The sequence below is a fragment of the Mastigoproctus giganteus genome, chromosome 2, assembly GCF_048544385.1.
Source record: "Mastigoproctus giganteus isolate SK-2022 chromosome 2, ASM4854438v1, whole genome shotgun sequence".
Lineage (NCBI taxonomy): Eukaryota > Metazoa > Arthropoda > Arachnida > Uropygi > Thelyphonidae > Mastigoproctus > Mastigoproctus giganteus.
Window position 1 is genome coordinate 52,076,598 of NC_143576.1, and position 27,264 is coordinate 52,103,861.

General features: G+C 37.0%; 1 protein-coding gene across 1 annotated transcript in view; it reads right to left on the bottom strand.

Moving 5' to 3' along the window:
- Positions 1-2,295: 2,295 nt before the first annotated feature.
- LOC150089302 (uncharacterized) overlaps positions 2,296-27,264 on the bottom strand; it is a 600,028-nt gene continuing 575,059 nt past the window's right edge. The window contains exons 13-15 of the mRNA XM_090389942.1: positions 20,304-20,470; positions 2,711-2,793; positions 2,296-2,326 (exon numbers count right to left, since the gene is read on the bottom strand). Coding sequence (XP_090246068.1) covers positions 2,296-2,326; positions 2,711-2,793; positions 20,304-20,470 — 281 coding nt within the window. The remainder of the gene's footprint in view (positions 2,327-2,710; positions 2,794-20,303; positions 20,471-27,264) is intronic.

Genomic DNA, 27,264 nt, shown 5'->3' on the forward strand with positions numbered 1-27,264 from the left:
TACTGGTTTTTTGATTATTTCTTTCAGAGCTTGTTTGATTAACTGGCTGTTGTACAGAATTTTTATCTGGCGGTATTGTCAATGGTGTGTTTACCGAATGAGTTGATTGCTGTTGGGTAGGCTGTTCTTTTGGTGTAGAGAGGACTGACCTGGCCCAATCAGAAATTGAGATTCTTGGCAGAACTGAACAATCTGTTTGTACTGTTATGGATCGTTGCTCTTTTACAACTGAAGAATAAGATGGCAATTTATTTGAAATTAAACAATGTCTTTTTGCTTCTTGGTATAGCACCTTGTGTTCTACTTTGTACTTTTGTATATTCTTTTCAGTCTGCCACTGGATGCACTCCTTTGAAAATGCTGCATGATTCCCCTTACAGTTTGGGCAGCTTTGTATTTCATTGGGGCAGTCTGTGTGAACATGCTCTTTTGAACCACAGGAGGCACAGGTGGTTACACCCCTGCAAACTGCTTGTGAGTGTCCAAATTTTTGGCATTTAAAACACCGGACTGGGTTTGGAATATAAGGTCAAATTTTGCACCTTAAATATCCAGCTTTAACAGTTGTTGGTAAAATTGGTGTTTTAAATGTAAGAATGACCGTTCGGGTAGGAGTAAGAACCCCATCTTTCTTAATGACTATCCTTTTGGCATTTATTACATTTTGATCACCTAATTCCTGAACGATTTCCTCCTCAGATACGTTAAGGAGATCCCACTCGGCTATTACCCCTTTAGAGGAGTTTAAGGTGGCATGCGGGGTAACCTTTGTGGGAATTCCACCAAAAGTCGATATTTTTAATAGTTTTTCCGAGTGTTTATTCTCGTTCATCTCCACTAGAAGGTCTCCGGATTTTAATCTTCTAACCATTTTTGGTGAGCCCGCCACATTCTCAAGACATTTCTGAATTAAGAATGGGGAGAGCTTCCTCAAAGGATTGTCAGTCAAAGAATGCAGTATCAAAAAAAGAGGAGCAGGGGTTTCTGTTCCTTCTTTTTTCTGCCGTTTTGCATTTCCTGCATTTAAGTCTTCTCTGTTTGAGAGATCTGGATCATGAGATCCATAAGTGGCAGGTCTATTTATGTCCATCTTTGCTCCTTTTTGCCCCGGGAGAGTGTTTTTCTTCTCCCAGGTTTCCAGCCCCACCACATGGAGGTAGGACCGCTCCTACCTCCACGTGCCACCAGTGACCAAGCGGTTTAGAGGTTTAGTTAGGTTAGTTATATATATATACACACAAGGATTATATATATATATATATATATATACACAAGGTATATATATATATATATATATATATATATATATATATATATATATATATATATATATATATACACAAGGTATATATATACTTGTGTATATATATATATATATATATATAAGATAAATGAACAAATTTATTTAGTGCAGAATATAATATATGATAAAAGGTAGAAGCAAAGAAAGTACAGTGTACCCTGGTAGCGAAAGGCTGTGTGAACGAAGTAGGGGGGGGGGGGAGTAAAGAATTCAGTAAGGGTAATAATTGAAAGAATGTGTACCAAGCGAAAATTTGAACAAACGACCAAGGAGGAAATACATTGCCAAGTCTTTCATAATTTTTGTGTCTTCGTCAGAGGTCATCCACCAAAATTATGAAAAAATATAGCAATGCTCTTACTTCTGTTTCCGACATGTTCTGTATGCCAAAGCACGTGTAAGGGAACACGTGGTAAAATAATTTTGATAGGTAAAAAGTTCCTTTTTACAGGTTGAGCTTACGCCAGTTTGAACGGCTTATACATAACTGCTTATTATATAACATCCCTATTTTAGATTGTACAGTTTACCCCCAGTCGCGTCCACACTTCTTTCTTTCAGTATATATATATATATTATTTTAATGTTAAATTCTGATTATCTTATGTATGGAGACAGATGATAAAGATAACATACTACATGGGCAGAGTAGGATAAATTTGACCCCGGGGACACATGCTCTGTACTGTACCCCGCAACATAGCAATAATTCTATACATGCACATATAACACACACAACACAGGGCGCAACAGCATATAATGCTTCCTACTTTGATAAATTTGGGATCCATAACCTTAAATTTAACACTTGTAATAATAAACTATGTTTAACCTGTCCTTATATGCACCCACTGCACAAGACACATGATAATACTAAACCCACTTTTTGTAAAACTATTAACGTCATTTACCTTATAACTTGCAATACCTGCAACATAAAATACGTTGGACAAACCAGCAATAAACTACATTTGAGATTAAATCAACACAGATCAGACATCAACAACTACCAGCACAGGAAATCTAATAATATAGAACATGAAATAGAATATATGCACTTTCAATCTCACTGCTTCAGTAATATTTATATTTCCATACTAGCACATATTGATAATGCCAATATTAGAACCATACAAGAAGAGCTATTTATGTTAAAATTAAAAACCTTATACCCATATGGTCTAAACAACAAATTCAACCATAAAATTATTACCAACAACCTGACAGACTGCTGCATATATGACAAATTCAGTATTATTAAATACCATAAATACCATAATAACCTACGCAAGCGTTCCAAAAAATCTAAAAATAGCATCATACATAAGTCTACTTTAGGCAATTTTGAGGCCACCCTTATAGACTGGGATAAAAACATCATAGATGTGCAATACATACACAACTTACTCTTCAGCACTAAGCACAGTGTACTGAAAGCACTGCACAAGTTTATAGGTACTTTCAACTTTAAGTCCAAACATTTGTTTCACCTATTAAACGATATTTTGAAATTCAATCTGAAAAACCTGAGCTCCACTACAGCCAATAATGATTCTATCATAATCGTAAATTTCAACAGGCAATTTATGGACAATGTAAATATCAATAAACTCATAAATCAGCACAATCATCTGCTTCCTAATAACAGCCATAGTTATATAAAAGTCAGATACAAATATATGAAACCATTTGGTTACTAGCATGTAACTACAAATCGGTAGCTACCAATTTAATATCCCAGTATACAGACACCAACAACTGCATATGCAAGCTCAATGGCATGCAACAATATATTAATCCTGACTATGGACACATCATTACTGGTAATTTAAATATAGTTGCAGACCCTATACTCAGACACATTCTATCACAAGGTTTCAAATTCAGGCCTTGCACACGAATAAATATTACCACTTTCAATAAACAGCTTTATCATGACCTTTCAACAAGCTTACAAATATAACACACCCATAGAGGCATACCAAATGTGGATCAGCCATACTTTCACCCTATTACAGCATAAATTTACTATATCCAGTTCAAATATATATAGTCAGAATAAATATTACAACCTGGCTAATCTAAAGCAAAAACTACAGGAAATACACAGAAACTTCATCATCACACCTATAGATAAAGCAGCTAACAATTATGCATTTATTTGCAAATCCTTCTATGCACAAACCTTAGCCACTGAACTGAACTCAAGTAATACTTACAAGCCTACTTCCAGTACCTGCAATACTATAACCAAAAAACTCATAGCCTTCAATAAAAAACTAAAGCTAAACATGAACAACTACAGCTTACCTTACATATACTTCATTCCTAAATTTCACAAACAACCCATAGGTTTCAGATTCATAACCTCCTGCAAAAATAGCTATGTGCACAAACCGGGTAAAATGCTTGAACATCTACTGCAACCACTGCTAAATAATTTACAGAACAGCAAAATCATAGGCAATAACCTACCCGTATTAAAATTTTTACAGAATAATAAAGTTAATAACATTCAAACTTTTGACTTCCAAAGCCTATTTACAAGTATTGATCAAACAAATCTAAAATCAGTACTAAAAGACATTTATACAAAATACAAAGATAGTATAACCTGCAATGTTCATTACTGGAACAACTTACTGAACCTGTGTATTTCTAATAATTTTATATACAATGGTAATACTATATATCAGCAAATTATAGGAACACTTATGGGCAGCCCAGCCTCATGTGTAATAGCCAACTTATATCTATTTTGGTCAGAAACCGCTTTTCCACAGGACCTAATACTATACAGATACATCGATGATCTCATTGTGATCAACTGCCCGAACTTCATCATGGAGTATGGACACTTGTACCCAGCAGAACTTATATTGGAAAAAACAAACGTCTCGGATACAGCAGCCCATTTCTTGGATCTGGATATCAATGTAACGAATGATATAGCCACTATAAACTTGTACAACAAACGCGAAGCTTTCAATTTCAACATAGTCAGCCTTACACAATGGAATTCTAACATATCCAAAAGAATTCATGCCAACGTTATTCTAGCTCAATGCATTCGTATAGCTACTATTTGCAGCAATACAGAAACCACAATCCATAACATAAGGATATTATGTAATAAACTTTTGAACAACCTCTTTCCAAAAGCTTATTTACGCCATCACATCCGCAAAGCCCTCAACATATTGAGGTATAATAAAATAAAGGATATCAATATCACCAGTGTTATTGACATATAATTATCCCTAATTAACATCAAGTATGTATATAGTGTATATACAATACACGAGGCCTCTGTGGTGTCTTACAGTCTGAAAAACTTGTACCCACCAATTGGCCTACTTCCGTGTATTTATCTTGTAAATATAATTTAATAATTTAATATTTATCTTATTATTATTATGTTCTAATATATCTTTATGTATTTATTTTACACAACTGACTTTAAATACATGATGCACACACTCCCAGACATTCGTTCAGGGTCCTATCTAAAGGAACGGGCTAGCAACCCCGAACTACCCGAGCACCACTACAAATCTCTACCTCAATCATCTTTCCACTTTACTAGCTTCTACCTTTTTATGCCCTGTGCGCCATTAGTTTATCGACCGCAACACCAGGGCTCTACTTTTCTATCTTTACCCATACTTTTTTCACCTTAAACAAAGTTTAGCTTCCCTCAACAGCTACTTTGTCAGTTATCATATTTCTTACCTATCCTGGGCAGTTTGGACATCATGTATTTAACCTACCGTAACCCTCCGCCCACTTATTTACGTACACCAAAATTTGTATACGCTAGGCGCCGCTAGCGTACCCGCACATAAATACTAGCGTATCACACCGACACACACTTTTCTGTCAGTCCTGCCAACAGCGGTAAGTCGTCGTGCATTCCCTTTGTTCTCAACTTTCATATGGTTGTACTTACTTCTGTAAGGTCATCCATGTTCTGTATGCATTTCCTTAATTTTAACTTTTTACCTATCATAATTACTTTTTACTTATCATAATTAATTTTAACTTTTACCTATCAAAATTAATTTTAACTTTTTACCTATCAAAATTATTTTACCACGTGTTCCCTTACACGTGCTTTGGCATACAGAACATGTCGGAAACAGAAGTAAGAGCATTGCTATATTTTTTCATAATTTTGGTGGATGACCTCTGACGAAGACACAAAAATTATGAAAGACTTGGCAATGTATTTCCTCCTTGGTCGTTTGTTCAAATTTTCACTTGGTACACATTCTTTCAATTATTACCCTTACTGAATTCTTTACTCCCCCCCCCCCTACTTCGTTCACACAGCCTTTCGCTACCAGGGTACACTGTACTTTCTTTGCTTCTACCTTTTATCATATATTATATTCTGCACTAAATAAATTTGTTCATTTATCTTATAGACATTATGGCTGTAGGGTACTTTTTGCGATAGCAGTGTCCCTGAGCCATAACTTATTCTATTATAATTCTATTATAACTCTGTCTTATCTCTTTCTGCTTTCCTACATCTTTTCTATTACTTTATTATTATTATTATATATATATATATATACACAAGGAAAGAAAGGTGTATTTCCTTTCTGGATTCTACTTCAAACTTTTAAGTAAAGAATCACTTAAGAAAAACAAGAAGAATAGTGACACTGGAAAATAAATATAACTAACCCGCTGAGAAAGGATGCTATGTATCGCACAAAATATCGCTTGGGCACTATCGCTTGGCACTCGGGGCCTATTGTTTACTATGTTTATACTGGTGTTCCACTGATATTTATGAATAATCCAGAGTAAATATTTGAATAAACTAAAGTGTAAACATTCTTTTCTTCATGCCCACACCTTCTGCCCTTTTATGTACAATGTTTCTTGTTACCATTTGTGCATGTAACCACTGTTTGTCCACAGTGATGAACCTGTGTAGAAATGTAATACTAGAAAAGAACAGATCTATGGTGTAACATACGCCTTTATTGTTAAAGTTAAAATATTTAATCAGCTGTTTATGAGTTTTAATGTTGTGTAGAAAAGTGTTATGTTGTCAGTTAAAGTTAAATATAGATCTGATTGCATCCAGTAAATATTTTTATGGTTATAAAGAATTTGTAAGAATAATTTGTGGTTTTTAAATGTTATGGAACTAGTCTAGTTTTTTTTTTTTTTTTATTAATGAGAATCGAACTATTGTACCTTTCTTCTAGAAGAATAAAACAGTGGCAAACTACTTGTTGGAGGATTCTAGAAGGAATGAAATTTTTTTTTTTTTTTTTTTTTTACTGAAGGCAGAAAAAATTTTGAAACTTTCTTACTCCTGTATTTTGATATCAATAATTTTACATGCTAAGGGCACTCAATAATAGTTATACACACTAAGAGGATAATTTTGCAGTTTATTTAAAAACAATGCTAATGTTAAATAAGATACATTTGATAAGATATATTTTACTTACTAAAGTGTATAGGCATAGTTTGCAGGGGCCACTGGTAGAATTTTAAGTGTGAAAATTGTTAGTGTATTTTTTGATTTTCTAAATTTAAATGTCGTTTCGAAAAGTAAAATTAATTTTGAATGTTTACCGAGCATAATGTCTTCATTTACAGACACACAGCTGGTATATAATTGGGAATTCTACCCATTTGCAGCAGTAACATTATTACTTGCAAATGATGCAAGAAAGCAAGCTCAGCCAAAAAAAAAAAAAAAAAACCACACCTGTCCATCAGCTCTAATAATTTGTGTAATGCAATAGAGTAATGACCTCCTTATCGCTGCTAGCAAAGTTTCTGTATATCATTAACAAAACCCCATGAGCTGTCCTGACAGCTTGTCTGCGCTGCTTAGAGAACTTTATATCTCCTCAGGTCTTTATCATTTTCCACTATCCTGAGTGTAGTACCATATAGTTGGTACATTAATTAATCTGGGAGGATTACTCATATGCAATACTGTGCATTTGTCAATGTTAAACTTCAAATACTATTTCTTAGCCCATCTGCCTATTTTTTCCATATTTTGCTGCAGTACCTTACTGCTTTAAGGGGTCTTAGAGGGGAACAGGCATTCTGCATGTTATCACACACTCAGTCTAAAACACTGATGATCCAATATCTTTCTATTTTAGAAGATTTAGGAGAAGTCCGGTTGGCCTGCCTCCCTAAAATCCACTCGTGCACACCTTCTCGTTGGTAAGCCCCGTTACTTCATTTTGGTGGCAATGAACATGTAGACTGGTTTCTTCAAGACATCTGGTCGGCATGAAGAGGAAAAGACCAAATCCTCCAGCACTTTGTGAAAACACAATGAAACAAATGGCCTTCAGCCAGCTGCTTTCACTCTCCCTCTTATGGCAGCAAGAGGATCAGAGTTGAAGCAGATGATGCTAAGAATCTCTGTGTATGACCAGGCTGCAATGCACGGAAACTGAACTTGGCCTGTTACAATGTAAGGTAGCTCATCGGTGAAGAGAGGATATTGAAGCTGGAAAAAAATTAGAAAATGTGAACTGGAATATTATCGGTTTTGCTGAAACCAGAAGAAATGAATCACTTAAAAGTTTATCAAGTGAAAATATGCTGTACACCAATGGACATAATGAAAATAATGAGGGTGCAGTTCGTCCATAAAGATATAAAAAACAATATTTTGGAATTTAAAAGTACATCAGCAAGGTGTCAAGATGACTACTCAGGATTACTAAGAGATACAAACTAAAGGTCATAATAATATATGCATAAATGTCGAGCCATGATTATGAAGAGGTTGAAGAAATATACACCGAAATTGAGAGACTTCTAGATGAACAGAAAACTCACTACACCATCATTATGGGAGACTTCAATACTAAGGTTGGAAAGAGACAAAACAACATAGAAAGGGAAACTACAGAAAATTTTGGAATTGGTCAAAAGAAATGAAAGAGGTGGATGAATGAAAGAAACTTGTGGAATTTGCAGAATCTCAAGGAACATCAGTAATGTACACCGTTTTCAAGAAAAGGGTGAACAAAAAGTGGACATGGAAAAGCCCAAATGGGTTAACAACTTATGAAATTGACTTCATCTAATAGAAGATATATTGTAAACAATGTTACCTTCCTGAACAAGGAAAAAATTGGAAGTGATCACAGAATGGCAAGCTGCACACTTGGTATAGATGTAAGAAAAGAAAGGAAAAAAGACTCGAGTAAATAATACGAAGGTCTTTAGCATTAGCATTAGTAATTAGTAGAGGCATTTGATGCAAGAAAGTAGTAGTAGTAGTAGTAGTAGTAGTGGCACTTGATGCAAGAAAGCAGTGTAGGAGCTTATGCAGCATCAGCCAAAAAAAAAAAAAAAAAAATCACACCATACCCTCCAATTGCCTGTCCAGTTCCTCCTTAAATTTATTTAACCTATCAACTTCCACAACGACAGATGGAAGTTTGTTCCAGCAATTAACCACCCGCTGGCTAAAGGCAAATTTCCGCACATCTATTCTACATCTATCCTTTCTTAATTTGAACTTATGTCCCCGTAGGTTCGTATTCTGAACAAGTGGGAGGATCCCATCAGAATTCAGCGTGCTCAACCCATTCAAGGCCTTATAGACCTCAATCAGATCACCGCGCAGGTGCCTAGTCTCCAGCCACTGCAATTTGCAGAACTTAAGCCTCTCTTGGTAAGAGGATCCCTTCATTCCCCTCACCAATCGTGTTGCTCTTCTCTGTACACGCTCAAGCAAATCTACATCCTTCCTAAAATGAGGCCTCCAGACCTGTACGCAGTACTCAAGGCGTGGCCTGACCATTGCCTTATACAGAGGGACAATCACCTCCTTTTCCCTGCTAGCAAAATTCCTATATATCATTGACAAAACCCCATGACCTGCCCTAGCAGCCTGTCTACATTGCTCAGAAAACTTCATATCTGACTGCACAATTACTCCCAGGTCTTTTTCATTTTCTACCACCTTAAGTGTAGTACCACACAGTTGGTACGTTTCTCTGGGGTTACTTCTACCCATATGCAGTACTTTGCATTTGTCAAGGTTAAACTTCAGTTGCCACTTCTTAGCCCATCTGCCCAAATTATCTAGATCCTGTTGCAGTAGCACACTGCCATTACTGTCATTAACAACCCTGCCAACCTTCGTGTCATCTGCAAACTTCGACATTAAGCTTGATATACCTTCATCAATATCATTGATAAATATACAAAACAACAGTGGCCCCAACACCGAACCCTGTGGGACTCCACTAATAACATTAGTCCACGAAGAGCAGCACCCATTGATTACCACCCTCTGTCTTCTCCCACTTAACCATCCTTTTATCCATTGTAGCAACTTACCCTTAATACCATTCTGCTCCAATTTGTACAGTAGTCTTCCATGCGCAACAGTGTCAAAAGCTTTCCTGAAATCCAAGTATATGATATCAAAATTATTTTTTGCATTCAGTTCCTTTGTGACCACATCATAATAACCAATCAAATTTGTCAGACAAGACTTTCCCTTAACAAACCCATGCTGTGTCTGAATTATTGCTGCAGTCTTGTCTAGATGATCCTGCAATGCATCTTTAACCAGTGACTCCATTATTTTACCCGGAACAGAAGTTAAACTAACTGGTCTGTAATTATTCGTGTCACCCTTCGAACCTCCTTTGTGAATTGGGGATACATTTGCACATCTCCAGTCCGTGGGAACCTCCCCTGAATCCAAGGATGCTCTCATAATTATGGCTAAGGGTTTGCTTAGTTGCTTTGCCACCTCCTTTAATATAACTGGATAGATCCCATCCGCCCCAGGTGCCTTTCTTATGTTTAACTTCAACAATTTCTCCTCCACTTTGCCCTCAGTTATTACAAAATCATTAAGCACACTGCTACAATTTGATAACCTTCTTCCATTTTCAAACTGTAATGATTCCTCACGTGTGAATGTAGATGCAAAATACTCATTCAGTTTGTTTGCTATCTGAGCAGGATCATCAACAGTCGAACCATCGATGTCAAGTGGACCAATCATATTCAGCCCCTTCCTTTTAGAGTTTATATAAGTAAAGAAATCCTTGCTGTTTTTCTTAGCATCTTTTGCCAAAGATTTCTCGTAATCCGCCTTTGCCTGCCGAACCTCCTTTGTGACCTGATTACAGACTAGCTTATATCTGCTACAGGCTTCTGCGTCGCCTGATAATTTATATGCATCCCATGCATTTTTCTTCTCTGTCACGAGTCTCATTAGTTCATTTGATAACCATTTAGGCCTAAACCTTGAACAATATTTCTTCATCGGTATGAAAAGTCTAGTAGCTTCCACGATTAATTCCTTGAATGCTTCCCACTTAGAATTTACTGTTTGTAACATCGTCAGTCGATCCCACTGTACAGAATTTAAAAACTGTCTGAGACCACTGTACTCCCCTTTAGGGAAGCAAAAACCCTTTCCTTTACCCCTGACGGAAGTTACCTCTTTGAGTAAATCCCACTTCAGCACACTGTGATCACTGCCACCTAGTGGTTCCTTTATCTGCAAATTCTTAATACACGAATGATCACTGCTGATAACCAGATCAAGAGTATTACTTTCTCTGGTTGCCTCTCGAACATGCTGCTGCAGAAAACAATCATCCAATAAATCCACAAAAGTCTGACTAGTGTGTGAGTGACCAACCCACAAGTTCCAGTCAATATCTGGGAAGTTAAAATCCCCCATTATAAGACATTCGGATTTACTGGCCCACTCTATTTCTCCGTACAATTGTTCATTGTACTCATTCGAGTCATTAGGCCTATAACACACTCCTACTCTTATTTTTGCTTTTGCAGTGCTTATGTCACACCAAACTGACTCAACAGTGCACTGTCCATCTATATCAACTGGATGCACTTCTTTTGATTTTATGTTTTTCTTAATTAACAGCATAACACCTCCTCCCTTTCTGTCCTGTCTATCCTTTCTGTACACATTGTACTCCCCAAATTCCAGTTCTGCATTCCTTATATCTTTGTGACACCACGTCTCTGCTATCCCAACAATATCCGCCTTTGATGTCTTGACCAACACTTCAAATTCATCAAATTTATTTACTATACTTCTAGCATTGGTATACATGCAAGCATACATGCTCCTATGCCTATTCCTTATTACCCTAACACATCCCATATACCCAACTATTCCAGGATGACTGCCACTTCCACTTCACCCCTCTGTTCGTTCAAAATACCTGTCCAGCTGAGCCTTAAACTTATTTAGGCTATCAACCTCCATCACAAGGGATGGAAGTCTGTTCCATCAACAAACCACCCGCTGGCTAAAGGCAAATTTCCGCACGTCTATCCTACATCTGTCTTTCCTCAATTTGAATTTATGCCCTCTCAGGTGATTTTTCTGAGCTAGAGGAAGAATCCCATCAGCATTGAGCATGCTTAAACCATTCAAGGCTTTATACACCTCTATCAGATCACCTCGCTGGTGCCTAGTCTCCAGACACTGTAATTTGCAAAACTTAAGCCTTTCTTCGTAAGAGCACCCCTTTGTTCCATTCACTAATCTTGTTGCCCTTCTCTGTACTCGTTCCAGCAGCTCTACATCCTTCTTGAAATGAGGCCTCCAGACCTGTATACAGTACTCTAGGTGTGGCCTGATCATCGCCTTATACAATGGAATAATCACCTCCTTATCCCTGCTGGAAAAATTCCTGTATATCATTGACAATACTCCATGAGCTACTCTTGCAGCCCGTCTGCACTGCTCAGAGAACTTCATATCTGCCTGCACAACCACCCCCAAGTCCCTTTCATTCTCTACCACTGTCAGTGTTGTACCACAGAGTTGATACGTTGCTCTGGGGTTGCTGTTTCCCATGTGTAGTACTTTACATTTGTCAATGTTAAACTTCATTTGCCACCTCTCAGCCCATCTGCTCAACCTTTCCAGATCCTGTTGCAGCAGCATAGTGTCAGTAGTGTCCTTGACAACCCTGCCAACCTTTGTATCGTCTGCAAACTTGGACATTAAGCCCGATATACCATCATCAATATCATTTATAAATACAGAAAACAATAATGGACCCAACACTGAGCCCTGAGGGACTCCACTAATAACATCAGTCCACGATGAGCAGTGTCCATTGATTACCACGCTCTGTCTTCTACCCCTCAACCACCCCTTTATCCATAGCAGCAATTTGCCTCCAATGTCACACTGCTCCAATTTGTGTAGCAGTCTTCCATGTGCAAAAGTATCAAAAGCCTTTCTAAGATCCAAGTATATAATATCAAAGTTATTCCCTGCATCCAGTTCTTTTGTGACTGCATCATAGTATCCAATCAAGTTGGTCAGGCAAGACTTCCCCTTAACAAAACCATGCTGTGTCTGAGCTATAACTGAAGTCTTGTCTAAATGATCCTGCAGTGCTTCTTTAACCAGTGCCTCCATTAATTTACCTGGAACAGAAGTTAAGCTCACAGGTCTATAATTACTTGTGTCAGCCTTTGATCCTCCTTTGTGAATTGGGGTCACATTTGCACATTTCCAGTCTATGGGTACCTCCCCTGAGTCCAAGGAAGCTCTCATAATTATGGCTAAGGGTTTGCTTACTTCCTTTGCTGCCTCCTTTAATATAACTGGATAGATCCCATCCACCCCGGGTGCCTTTCTTGTGTTTATCTTCAACAGTTTCTCCTCAACTTTACTCTCAGTTATTTCAAGATTCTGTAGCTTACTACTAGAGTTGAATACACCTCTGGCATTACCCTCGCTGAATAACACCTCATGTGTGAATGTCGATGCAAAATATTCATTTAGTTTGTTAGCTACCTGAGCAGGATCATCAACACTTGACCCATCAATATCAAGTGGACCAATCTGATTCATCCCCTTCCTTCTAGAGTTTACATAAGTAAAGAACTCTTTGCTGTTTTTCTTTGCATCCCTTGCCAAGGATTTCTCGTAATCTGCCTTCGCCTGCCTAACCTCCTTTGTAACTTGGTTGCATATCAACTTGTATCTATCATAGGCTTCTGTGTCATGTGTTAATTTGTATGTATCCCATGCATTTTTCTTCTCTGCCATATGCCTCATTAGTTCATCTGACATCCATTTTGGCCTAAACCTTGAACAATATTTCTTAGTTGGTATGTAAAGCCTAGTAGCTTCCAAGATAAGTTCTTTGAATGCTTTCCATTTTGAATTTGCTGTTGGTAACATCATCAGTTGGTCCCACTGTATAGAATTTACATACTGTCTCAGTCCATCGTAGTCGCCTTTACGGAAGCAATAACCCTTCCCTTTACCCCTAATGGTAGTTACCTCTTTGAGTAAATCCCACTTCAGCACACTGTGATCACTGCCACCTAGTGGTTCATTTATCTGCAGATTCTTAATGCATGAAGAATCACTGCTGATAATCAAATCAAGAGTATTACTCCCTCTAGTTGCCTCCCGAACATGCTGATGTAGAAAACAATCATCCAATAAATCCACAAAAGTCCTGCTAGTGTGTGAGTAACCAGCCCCCAAATTCCAGTCAATATCTGGGAAATTAAAATCTCCCATTATAAGACACTCTGATTTACTGGCCCACTCTATTTCCCTGTACAGTTCCTTATTATACTCATCAGAGTCATTAGGCCTATAGCACACTCCTACTCTCAATTTTGATCTCCCAATGTTTATGTCACACCAAACTGACTCCACACTGCACTGTCCAGCGATGTCGACTGGCTTCACTTCCTTGGTTTTTATGTGTTTCTTAACTAATAGCATAACCCCTCCTCCCTTCCTATCCTGTCTATCCTTTCTGTCTATTCTTCCTGTCTATTCTTTGAGATAACAGAAGAAGAAAAAAAGCAGTATTTACTGGAACTTAATAACAAGTTTTGCTGACCTTTCAGGACAAAGATATTGACAAGGAATACAACTTGCTGAAAGTGATAAAGCCCAAGAATCCTATAGACAAAAAGAAATCCAAAGAAGAAAAAATTAGTCAAGAAACACCTGTCATGATGAAGTAAAGACGACAAATGAAGACCAAAATAAACACCGATAAGGACAAAATTGAGTATACTGAGTTATGCAAAGCCATTAGAAGGAGACTCTGAGAGGACATCAGAAGTTTTAACACAAGAAAAGTAGAACAAGTATTAAGGAAAAACAAAGGACTCAAATCAGTAGTCATGAGCAGTAATACAGAAAGACAAAAGATACCGAATCTGAAGAATAGTGATGGTGTACATATAAATAGCAGAGAAGGCATAATTGAAAAAGCAGGACTACTATAAAGGAGCAAGAGAATGATGCCAGCAGTGGGGAAGATGGATCACAAATTTGCAACACATACGACATCTGATATTCTTCCTGATGAGATAGAACATGCATTAAAGAAAATGAAAAATCAAAAAGCCCCAGGCCTTTTGATTCTTCATTTCTGATACTGTAGAGTTATTAAAACTGGGAAGAAGAAACATGACCCAGAAGCTGACAAGACTCTTAATAAAATACATTAGGAAGGGTGTGACCCCCAAGGCATGGAATAATGCAATCATAATTTTGCTGCATAAGAAGATAAATCAGAAATTGGAAATTATACAGCAATTAGCTTGTAGTATAGCAGTTAGCTTGGCCTCCATAGCTGAGTGGTCAGGAGCAGAAGTGCAATAGCACACGCTCTTTGAGTACACTGGGCTTCAACCCCCTGACTGCTAAGTACGGTCGATCTGCCAACCTGCACTGGACCAGCATGGCAGATTATGGTTCATTTCCCTCAGCATGAATTGTGCAGGAGGCTTCCATCCTGCAGTTGGTTGATAATGGCTGCAGTTTACCTTTTTAGCTTGTTGTCCCATACTACTAGTTGTTCGCAAGGATCATCACTAACAGATTAGAAAGAATACTTGATGAGAATCAACCGAAAGAGCAAGCTGGCTTTAGGACAGGATTCTCAACTATGGATCATCTTCACATAATATCACAGCTAATAGAGAAAGAAAATTAATATATAAACCACCATTATGCCTGCCATTTGTGGATTATGAAAAGGCATCTGGCTCCATAAAACATTAGGCAATGTTTTGGGGACTGGAAAGACAAGGCATAGATACACATATATACCCCATATATTATGATTTTGAAGAAAATATATGAGAATGCTACCTCCTTTATTAGACTAGACAAAGAAAATAGCAAATTTAAAATTAAGAAGGGAGTTCGACAAGGAGACATAATATCTCCAAAGTTGTTTACTGTTGCCCTTGAGGAAGCCTTCAGAAGATTAGACTGGTCGCAGAAAGGAGTCAATGTGAACAGAGAGTACCTAAACTATTTATAATTTGTAGAGTTAGCATTAGTAAAGGCACACAATGCAATTGGTGGGTGAGCAGGTACCCTGATAATGCAGGCATGCCATCACGGTTGCGAAGTCAATTCCACAATATGAGAGATACCACCGATGAGTGAGCCAACAAGCTCCGAAATGCATCTGGGTGGTGGTGGTGGTGGTGCCCAATGAGAATAAATAACAGTAGTCTCCTCTACTAGAGAAGCATTATTTATTCGAAGTAGTGCAATACCTGCTATTTCATTGTGAAGGTAGCCACAATATGAGATATAATCAAATCAAACAAACCTATCAGTAAAATCTATAGGAAAAGTACATATACAGGTAAATATTTACATTTTTATTCACGCCATCTATTGAACATCATCGTATCTCATGTATAACTTGATGTTTGAGGGAAACGGTTGGAGTACTTTTTGCTCAATTGAGGCTAGATAGATCTTGGACAAAGGGGCCGGGATTCCTAGGCCCATGGGGAGGCCGTATATCTGTTCATAAATCTTGTTTTGAAAACGAAAATGTTTCTCATTTAATTGAAGCGATGTAAGTTCTATGATACTATTTACATTCAAGTTTGTATGCTTGATTAAGGTGTCATCAGTTATGAGTAACTGTTTCAAGGCTTGTAAGGCAGACTCAATATTACATTTGTGTATAAGGAGACAACATCAAATGACACTAAAATATCATTATCTGAAATGGAGACAGAAGTTATGCGTTCGTGGCCTGTTTAGTGTTATATACTCTAAATTGAGAAAATCTCATGAGAGGTGATATAATTTTAACAAGGAATGTAGAGAGACTGGCAAAGGTAGAATTTTTAAAAGAAATGATCAGTCTTAATGGGTAACTTTGTTTGTGGAGTTTAGTGGTTCCATAATTTATGATACATGATGACACCTTAATCAAGTGTACAAACTTGAATGTAAATAGTATAATAGAACTTACATCACTTCTATTAAATGCGAAACATTTTCGTTTTCAAAACAATATTTATGAACAGATATATAGCCTCCCCATGGGCCTAGGAATCCCAGCCCCTTTGTCCAAGATCTATCTAACCTCGATTGAGCAAAAAGTACTGCAACCATTTTCCTTAAATATGAAGTTAAACATGAGATACGCTGATGACATATTACTGATTGGCAACAAGTCAACCATTGATACACTTCTTAGTACATTCAATACCATGCATGAGAGGCTTAAATACACCCTCGAAGTGGAAACAAAGAATAAAATCAACTTTCTTAACCATACCATATAAAAAACAGGAACAAGGTTAGCCACTAAAATCTATAGGAAAAGTACACTTACAGGTAAATATTTACATTTTTATTCACACCATCTATTGAACATCAAAGGAACGATTTATAATGCCATTAAATACAGTTCCATACATGAAGATTTATCCATTGAGTTACAATATTTCACAGAGAGATTCATAGACAGGAAATGTCCACCACAATTAATTAGAGACGCCATCTCCAAAGCTGAATATAGAATTAACAACCCAAATAATTTAAACTGTGATAAGAAACTAGGAATTCACGTTGTCCTTCCCTTTTATAATCATTACGCTAAACGACTCTATCAAGTTTTTATGAACACAGATATAACACTGACGTTTTCATCATACAACAAACTGGGTTCTAAATTCAACACATATAAAGAGACACACCAGTATTTGACGTGAGACTTTAATAACATTCAGTTTGTTCTATGATGTATGATCAGTTTGTTGTATGATATTTGATAAGATGCCATCCGACTGTACAGCAAGTTACATAGGAAGTACTACAGCAAAATTCGGCACTTTCAAGACATCTAATACACGTGCGTATTATCATTTCAACAGTTTCAAAACCAACCAAACACATACAGAACTCACACAACATGTCCATTCCTGTAATCATGATCCGTTAATTGATTCGGCAATTACAGTTATTGAATTGAATTCCAATTACAAAATACTTCAACACAAAGCTCTTGTTATTGAATGGTTTCGGCGATACCCTTCTTTAAATGTGTTAAACACTAAACTCCGCATAAACCTGTCCCCTATTTGGAATTTAATACATGTGAAATTTTGGCATGTACTGAACAGTATCACAGAAAATAAACTTCCTTTAAATACTTTGCATTCTCTACCACACAATGCTAACTGAAGACAAAAAGTTCGAAAGTCGTCCGTTTACAACTATTAGCTTTTTTCATCAACTACTTACCTTATCAGTGTTAACACACAGGTCTTATATATGACAACCAAGAAACGGGATGTGCATTTCCCTTTTTTTGAGCAAGTATCTTGATTCTTTTAAATTGTAATCATAATTACAACCACACAACAGCCATGTTCCATTCATATTATTTAAGTTTCTAATTCACACAACCATGCTTCTTTTTTAATTTTCATCATACCAAAACAGATCATATGAGGTGAGTACTGTAAATTAAGCTTTTTGCTATTTTAAAATTAAGTCTTCAAATTACGGTACATAAGGATTTCCTAAATTCACCATAGTCAAGACTACTTATCTAGTTAAATTTATGGGTAAACTATGGTGTATTTACACCGATATTATATAGTTAATTTCAACCCATAACATATTATGCCTTGTGTATTTAGTCTTCAAAATATTATCATTATCTTCACCATTTAACATCTCTCATATTGTGGAATTAACTTCGCAACCGTGATGGCATGTATTCATTGTCAGGGTACCTGCCTGCCCACTGATGAGTGAGCCAACAAGCTCCGAAAAGTGTCTGGGTCGTGGGGCCCACTGAGAATAAATAAAAGCAGTCTCCTCTAATAGGATAGCATTATTTATTCGAAGTAGTGCAATACCTGGTATCTTGTTGTGAAGGTAGCCACAATATGAGATATAATCAAAAGATGCCACTACCAATTTATTTATGGGTAAACTATGGTGTATTTACACTGATATTATATAGAAGTATTTTATTTACAATAGTATCAAATGCTTTCCTGAAATCCAAGTATATGACATCAAAATTATTTTCTGCATCCATCGTTTATAGCATTATAGCATCCAATCAGATTGGTCAGACAAAATTGCCCCTTAACAAATCCCTGCTGTGACTGCAATATAATTGTATTCCTGTGTATATGGTCCTGTATTATTATTAATCAGTGACACCATTATTTTCCATGGAACAGAAGTTAAGGTAACAAGTCTATTATTACTCATGTCACATTTTGATCTCCCTTTGTGAATTGGGTATACATTTGCACATCTCCAGTCTATAGGAACCTCCAGTGAATGAATGCTCTCATAATTATACCTAAGGATTTGCTTAGCTCCTTTGCTGCCTTCCTTAATATAATTGGATAAATTCCATCTATCCTAGGGTAATGTTTTTTAAGTTTAGCTTCAACAATTTCTCTTCCACTTTCCTCTCAGTTATCAAAAATTCATTTAACAGTTCCCTGTTAGAGCTTGATAAACTTCTGGTATCCCCTTCTTCTCTAAAGAATTCCTCACATGTAAATAGAGATGCAAATCTATTTAGTTATCTATTTAGTTTTCCAGAAAACTGGATAATATTTTACATGAGTAAAGAAGTCTGTTCCTTTTTTCTTTGCATACTTTGCCAACGATTTCTCACAATCTGCCTAAGCTTACATAATTTTGTTTGTGACTTGATTGCTTTTTGGTTTGATTGATTTATATCTACCCTTCTGTATCACCTGATAATTTATATGCATCCCATGCATTTCCTATGCATTTTTTTACATTTCCTGTCCCATGCATTTACCTGAAGCCTTTTCATCTGACCACCATTTAGGTCTAAGTGTCAAAAAGTATTTTTCTTAGTTTGGTATTAAAAGCCTAATAACCTCTATGATTACTACCCTGAATGCTTCGATTTAGAATTTACTGTTTGCATCAAATGGTTCTACTGTATAGAATTTAAAAACTGTCTGGGACCATTGAAAAAAAAGCACTTCTCTTTAACCTTGACAGTAGTTACATCTTTAAAGAAAATACTACATCTGCACACTGTGATCACCCCCCTTGACAGTAATTACATCTTTAAGTAAATCCTGGATCAGCACACAATAAACACTGCTGCCCAAAGGGTCCTTTATCTGAAGATTCTTAATGTATGAAGAATCACTGCTGGTAATCTGCATGCATTCTTCCTTTTATTGTCTCTCTAACATGCTGCTGTAGAAAACAGACATCCAATAAATCTGCAAAAACTCTTGTTAGTCCTGTAGCCAACCCCAAGAAAAAATAATAATGAAAAGTGAAACATGAAATAGTAGCCTCGTATTTATATGAATAAACTGATCATCATTTGGGAGTTAAACCCTGTATGCTGATTGCATGGAGAGGAATAGGAAAGTTGAATATAACCTTCCTGCTCCTCTCCATTATTCCTTATGAGAAATTAGTTCTTAATTTATGCATTTTTTAAAAAAATATTTATGTGGTGATCTAATCAAGGAAATTGAGAAATAACTGTATATTGCTGTTGGGATTATATGACAATAAACTTAGTATAATAAAATCCTTTCAACAGAGGATAAATTTTATTTGTGTAATGATTTTCCTACACACACATCATTCTATTTTAATAACTTACAGATTTAGAAAAAAGCAAGTAAAAAAAAAAACAATCACACTTGCCTGAACAGGAATCGATCCATAGAGAGGCTGTACATTCCTTTTAGTTTCGAAGAGGCTCGAGTTTAAAAAATTCAGACAAACAGTTAAACAGTCTGGCAACATGTCGAGATGTTGATATAAAATAGATACCATGTCTATTACACATGATGCTTTTACACTTATTTCATCTGAAAAAATACACACACGGAGATGACAAGTTAACTAGTAAATCTGCTGGTATCTGAAAGTTGTTTACCATTTAACAAAAGCTTTAAGCATGCAATCAAACACCAGATAAAACGTTGAAATTATTCTGTTTATTAACCATCATATTAACATTAGAATATAAAGACTGCAATATAAAAATACACTTTTCTCTCAAAAGTATCTAGTACCCCCTCTCACCCAATATTATGGAGGAAAAACTAAATGGTCAAACACAAAAAAAAAACAGTATAATTACTATGCTTCTCTAGAGTGCTGGTTTTCTCCTGCATACTTTTATTATATATAAGTATGCAGGAGATTAACACATAGCATATTAACACAGGCATAAAATGGAAGAAAGCAAGCTTATACAGCATCAGCCAAAAAAAAAAAAAAATCAACATTTCCCACATTCACCCATCCATTCGGTCCAAAAGTTTGTCAGTTCTTCCTTGAATTTATTTAAGCTATCCACTTCCACAACAGATTGAAGTTTTGTTCCAGCAATAAACTACCTACAGGCTAAAGGCAAATTTATGCACATTTATTCTACAACTGTCTTTCCTTAATTTGAATTTATGTTCCCTCAGGTTCATAATCTGAGCAAGAGGAAGAATCCCATCAGCATTGTGCCAGCTCACCCATTTCAGGCCTCATCTTTAGACGCAGCAATCTGCAGAAATTAAGCCTTTCTTCATAAAAGTACCCCATTGTTCCCTTATCAATCTTGTTGCCCTTCTCTATACTCACTCTTAGCAACTCTACATCCTTCCTAAAACAAGGCCTCAAGACCTGTAAGCAGTACTCAAGGTGTGGCCTGACCATTGCCTTATACAAAGAGATAATCACCTTCTTATCCCTGGGAGCAAAATTTCTGTATATCACTGACAAGCCCCATGACCTGCTCTGGCAGCCTGATATTCTGACTGCATAATTACCCCCAGGTCTTTTTCATTCTCCACTACCTGGTTGTAGAGCCACACAGTTGGTACAATTTCTCTGATGTTACTACCCATTTGCAGTACTTTGCATTTGTAAAGGTCAAACTTCAGTTTCCACTTCTCAGCACATCTGCGTAACATTTCTAAATCGTGTAGCAGTAGCATACTGTCATTAACAACCCTGCCAACCTTTGTATCATCTGCAAATTTTGACATTAAGCCTGATATACCTTCATGAATATCACTGATAAATATAAAAAACAACAATGGGCCTAACACAGAACCCCGGGGGACTCCACTAATAACAATAGTCCATTGATTTCCACTCTGTCTTCTCCCACGCAACCATCCTTTTATCTATTATAGTAACTTGTTCTTAATGCCATAATGATCCAATTTGTGCAGTAGTCTTCCATGTGCAACAGAATCAAATGCTTTCATGAAATCCAAGTATATGATATCAAAATTATTTTTTGCATCCAGTTCCTTTGTGACCACATCGTAGTATCCAATCAATTGGTCAGACAAGAGTTCCCCTTAACAAACCCATGCTGTGACTGAATAATTACTCCAATCTTCTCCAGATGATCCTGCAATTCTTCTTTAAACAGTGTCTCCCTTATTTTCCCTGGAACAGAAGTTACTCTAACAGGTCTGTAATTACTCATGTCACACTTTGATCCCCATTTGTGAATTGGGGATACATCTGCACATTTCCAGTGTGTGTGGGGAACTCTCCTGAGTCCAAGGATGCTCGCATAAATATGACTAAGGGTTTGCTTACTTCCTTTTCTGCCTCCTTTTAATATAATTGGATAGATCCATCTACCATGGATGAGTTTCTTATGTTTAATTTCAACAATTTCTCCTCCACTTTGCTCTTAGTTATTGTGAAATAATTTAGTTCTCTGTTAGAGTTTAATAGGCTTCTACCCTCCGCTTCCCTACATAATTCCTCATGTGTGAATGTGAATGCAAAATAATAATTCAGCATGTTGGCTATCTGAGCAGGATCACTAGCAGTTTAACCATCAATATCAAGCTGACCAATCTGATTTATCGCTTTCCTTGAGTTTACATAAGTAAAGAACTCTTGTTTTTCTTTGAATCATTTGAGAAAGATTTCTCGTAATCTGCCTTCGCTTGCCTAACCTTCTTTGTGACTTGATTATAGACCCTTTGATAAATGGGAGTTAGTTTTTCTTTTTTTTTATAATAAATTAAAAATTAAAATATTAGCCTAAATTTTATTATTTACATTAAACCCTGATTCAAAAAAATTGTATTTTACAGTAAGTCACGAATTTAACATTGGATTTCATCCTTGCGCTGAACGCGACATTGTTTTTTATTCTATGTCTCCTTCTAACACTAAAAAATTGTATAACTCATCCTACTACAGGATGTAAAGTTTAGTCAAAACAATAAGCAGGTTATAAGGAGTTTGATAACTATTTTCTAGGTCCTCCGGCGCATGTTTACGTGCTACACTTTCACTTGAATCATTGGTCAAACCGCACTGAGGAGGGAACGTATTTTCATGAGCCAATTAAGCATATGCACTTCACAGTCGAGATTTTAACAGCTGGATCCTTATTGCCTTATTAGAATTAGCGTCATTTTTGTTTGTTTCCACAGATTCCTCAGTCGTTTTCAGTACAACGCCGACAGCAGATGTGTTCCAAGGGTAGTGTGCGACGTGATGTTAGAGTTCTGGCAAGCCTTTTTCTTTCCTGTTTTGAGTTGTACAACCTATAATCTCTCTTGGTAAGTAATATTTAACTAACAGTTTTCCTCGGTTTTGTCTAAAATAAAAAGTACCGTATTTACTTGCATAAGCCGCACACCTTTTTTCATAAATCTTGGTCAAAAATTTGGGGTGCGCGGCTTACGCGGGTATCATTTATCGAGTACCCTATCTTTTTTTTCTTAATTTTAACTTCCTAAATTCGGGGTACAGGATTATACAGTTTTTTATTTTGAAAATTTAAATTAAAATCTAAATTAGAAAAAAAACGAGCAGAGATAAAGACTTCGGAAGAAAATATGTTGGCGGGGTTGAAAAAGAAAGAAAGAGAAATGCTAAGGAAGAATTTATTAGTAGCCTAAAAGGATCTAGGACTAAGTATTTGAAAAAAGAAAACACAGAAAAGACGGAAAAGGACTCCAAAAAAGAGAAGACTTCAAATGTTTCAAAAGAAAAACCTGACCTAAACTCTAGTTCTAGTTTAAACCCTAGTTCTAACGAATTGCACAATGATAAGTGCATCACAATCTACAGATGTACCTCATATTGATATCACAGGTCCTGACATCCATGGCCATTCAAGGCGTTATACACCTCAAACAGATCACCTCGCAGGTGCCTAGTCTCCAGACACTGTAATTTTGTAAAACTTAAGCCTTCTTCGTAAGAGCAACCCTTTCTTCCATTCACTAATCTTGTTGCCTTTCTCTGTACTCGTTCCAACAGCTCTACATCCTTCTTAAAATGAGGCCTCCAGACCTGTATACAGTACTCAAGGTGTGGCGTGACCATTGCCTTATACAAGGGGATAATCACCTCCTTACTTCATTGCCTTATATTATATCAGGTATAATATAATCACTGAAATCACCTGTATGTCACTGAAAAGACACTACGAGCTACTCTTGCAGACCATCTGCACTGCTCTGAAAACTTCATATCCGCCTGCACAATTACCCCAGGTCCTTTTCGTTCTCTACCACTGTCATTGTAGTACCACAGAGTAACCCCAGTCACTATGGAGTTACTGCTTCCCATATGTAGTACTTTACATTTGTCAATGTTAAACTTCATTTGCCGCCCCTCACCCCATCTGCTCAACTTTGATAGATCCTGTTGCAGTAGCAGCAGCTTACTGTCATTAGCGCCCTTAACAACCCTGCCAACCTTCGTATTGCTGCAAACTTGGACATTAACTTGATATACCATCATCAATATCATTTATAAAAACAGAACAACAATGGACCCGACACTGAACCCTGATGGACTCCACTAATAGCATTAGTCCACGGTGAGCAGTGTCCACTGATTACCACTATCTGTCTTCTCCCACTCAACCATCGCTTTATCCATAGCAGCAATTTGCCTCCAATGCCACACTGCTCCAATTTGTTTAGCAGTCTTCCATGCACAACAGTATCAAAAGCCTTTATAAGATCCAAATAAATGATATCAAAATAATTCCCTGCATCCAGTTCCTTTGTCACAACATCATAGTACCTAATCAAATTGGTCAGGCAAGACTTTCCCTTAACAAAACCATGCTGTGTCCAAGCTATAACTGAAGTCTTGTCTAGATGATCCTGCAGTGCTTCTTTAACCAGTGCCTCCATTAATTTTCCTGGAACAGAAGTTAAACTAACAGGTCTATAATTACTTGTGTTGCTCTTTGATCCTCCTTAGTGAATTGGGGTCACATTTGTACATCTACAGTTCGTGGGTATCTCCCCTGAGTCCAAAGGAGCTCTCATAATTATGGCTAAGGGTTTGCTTAATTCCTCTGCTGCCTCCTTTAATATAACTGGATAGATCCCCCCCCCCCCCGGTGCCTTTTTTATGTTTATCTTCAACAATTTCTTCTCCACTTTTCTCTCAGTTATTACAAAATCATCTAGCTCACTGCCAGAGTTTAACTCACCTCTGGCATTCCCTTCCCTGAATAACTCCTCATGGGTGAATGTAGATGCAAAATACTCATTTAGTTTGTTAACCACCTGAGCAAGATCATCAACAGTTGAACCATCAATATCCAGTGGACCAATCTGATTCATCCCCTTCCTTCTAGAGTTTACATAGGTAAAGATCTCTTCGTTGTTTTTCTTTACATTCTTTGCCAAAGATTTCTCATAATCTGCCTTTGCCTGCCTAATCTTCCTTTGTGACTTGGTTACAGCCCAGCTTATATCTATCATAGGCTTCCATATCACCCATTAATTTATACGTATCCCATGCAGTTTTCTTCTCTGCCATATGTCTCATTAGTTCATCTGACATCCATTTACGCCTAAACGTTGAACAATATTTCTTATATAAAGCCTAGTAGTTTCCAAGATAATACTCAGTTATCAATACTGTAATGAAGCAACATCAAGCCTGAATTGTGTAACTGTGGGTACCTATTGCCGGTTGAAAGAATTGAGAGAATATTTCCATTGTTGCTAGACAAAGTTTGTATCCCAGGGAATGTGAAAACCTCTCGCTCTAACTAGGTTATACAAATTTCTCTCCATATCTCATAAGGAGTAAGGCTGATGTTGTTGTTGTTGTTATTTGATTTTTAGGAGCATTAGCAACTAAGCCCATATTGCTCCAGGGATATGCGGTGGTCATTTCCTGATCTTTCTGCAACCTCCGTATTTGGTGGTTGCGGTGTGTGCTACGCACTGCTACTCCTGCCCACCTGGCTACGGAGGCACCAGGAGTAAGGCAAAGTCTCCCTAGTCCCTACAAGATAAAAAAATGAATTAATTAATGTGTATAGGGAAAGGAATGCAGGAGCCTAACTTCTCACAACACGTAGGAGATTTTATGGCCGGGGTAACAGAATCGAAATCGTGGGAGGTTGGGAAGAATGGAAGCTAGCGTGAGAAAAGAGTAGGCGGGTATTTTATTAATATCCCCAACACCATGTCGCCAAGTAAAACACCCAGAGACGAGGGGACTTATGTGGGGGCACGAAACATCCCTGGACCATCTTGGACAGGAAACTCGTGACTTCCAGTGGCCAATGAGAAAGTTTTCCTCTTGAAGACAAAGGAGAGCACAAAATATAAAAGGGCCGAAAATGGGACCAAAGGGGTGTCTCTATCGCCACCGCCGAAGGCTCTGCCGGTTCTGGTCAACACTGTTCCTATGGATGCTGAAAGATCATTGCCTTAGTTGCTGTAGGTTCGCCATTGTATAGTGGATCCCTGCGGTCAATGATGCTGGTCGCCATCACTGCCTGTAGTGGCCTGTACCATCCAGTCTGGTTGAAGAGATAGAATTGTGATAGCCAAAGAAGACCACAGTCCACTCTACTATAGAAGGAAGCCTTGTAACAGACTCCACGACAAACCAACTTAACCTGGTAAGCAAACCATCCTTATGTATAAATGAACATGTGTGAAACAGCCAGATTTACTTTAAACTCAGTGCTTCCCTTCTTATTCTCTTTATATGTGGAAACTAGAATTAAGCCAATAATGATTATCATAGTTTACATTCTAGTATTGTTTATAGCAGTGTAAAACTCAAACTCAAATTGCATGCGGGCCGAATGCATGATCTCAAAGCATCTGACGGGCTGATTTTTTTTTTAACAAAATGAGAGTGAATATATATATATATATATATATTGCACCGTACTTACCCCTAATGTATGTATACCACCCCTTTATATCCTGGCGTGACGCGCGCGCGCGTGTGTGTGTGTGGTGTGTAAGTTTATAATATGTTTGGAAATTTTACTTTTAAAATTCAATTTGCCTCGAACATGGTTTAATTGAAAATTTATTTTAATAATGTTCAATTGTATTTTCTACAATGTTTTTCTCTCTACTTACTTTTTATTTCTCAAACTTACAATTTTCTCCTTCTCTTCCTGGCTAAAATTATGAGACTCTTTCTTTCAGTTAAATTTTCTTTTCTATTTTCTTTAGATGCCCAATCACTTACTAAATATTTATCAAAACATACATAAACAGTAATAATAATAACGCAAAGGAAAAAATTCAAATTTATATTTATTTTCTATCTGAAATCTAAAGGTACCTGCAAGAAATTTCTGTTGGTTACGCTTTGTAATTCAAATGTATTGACAGCTAAA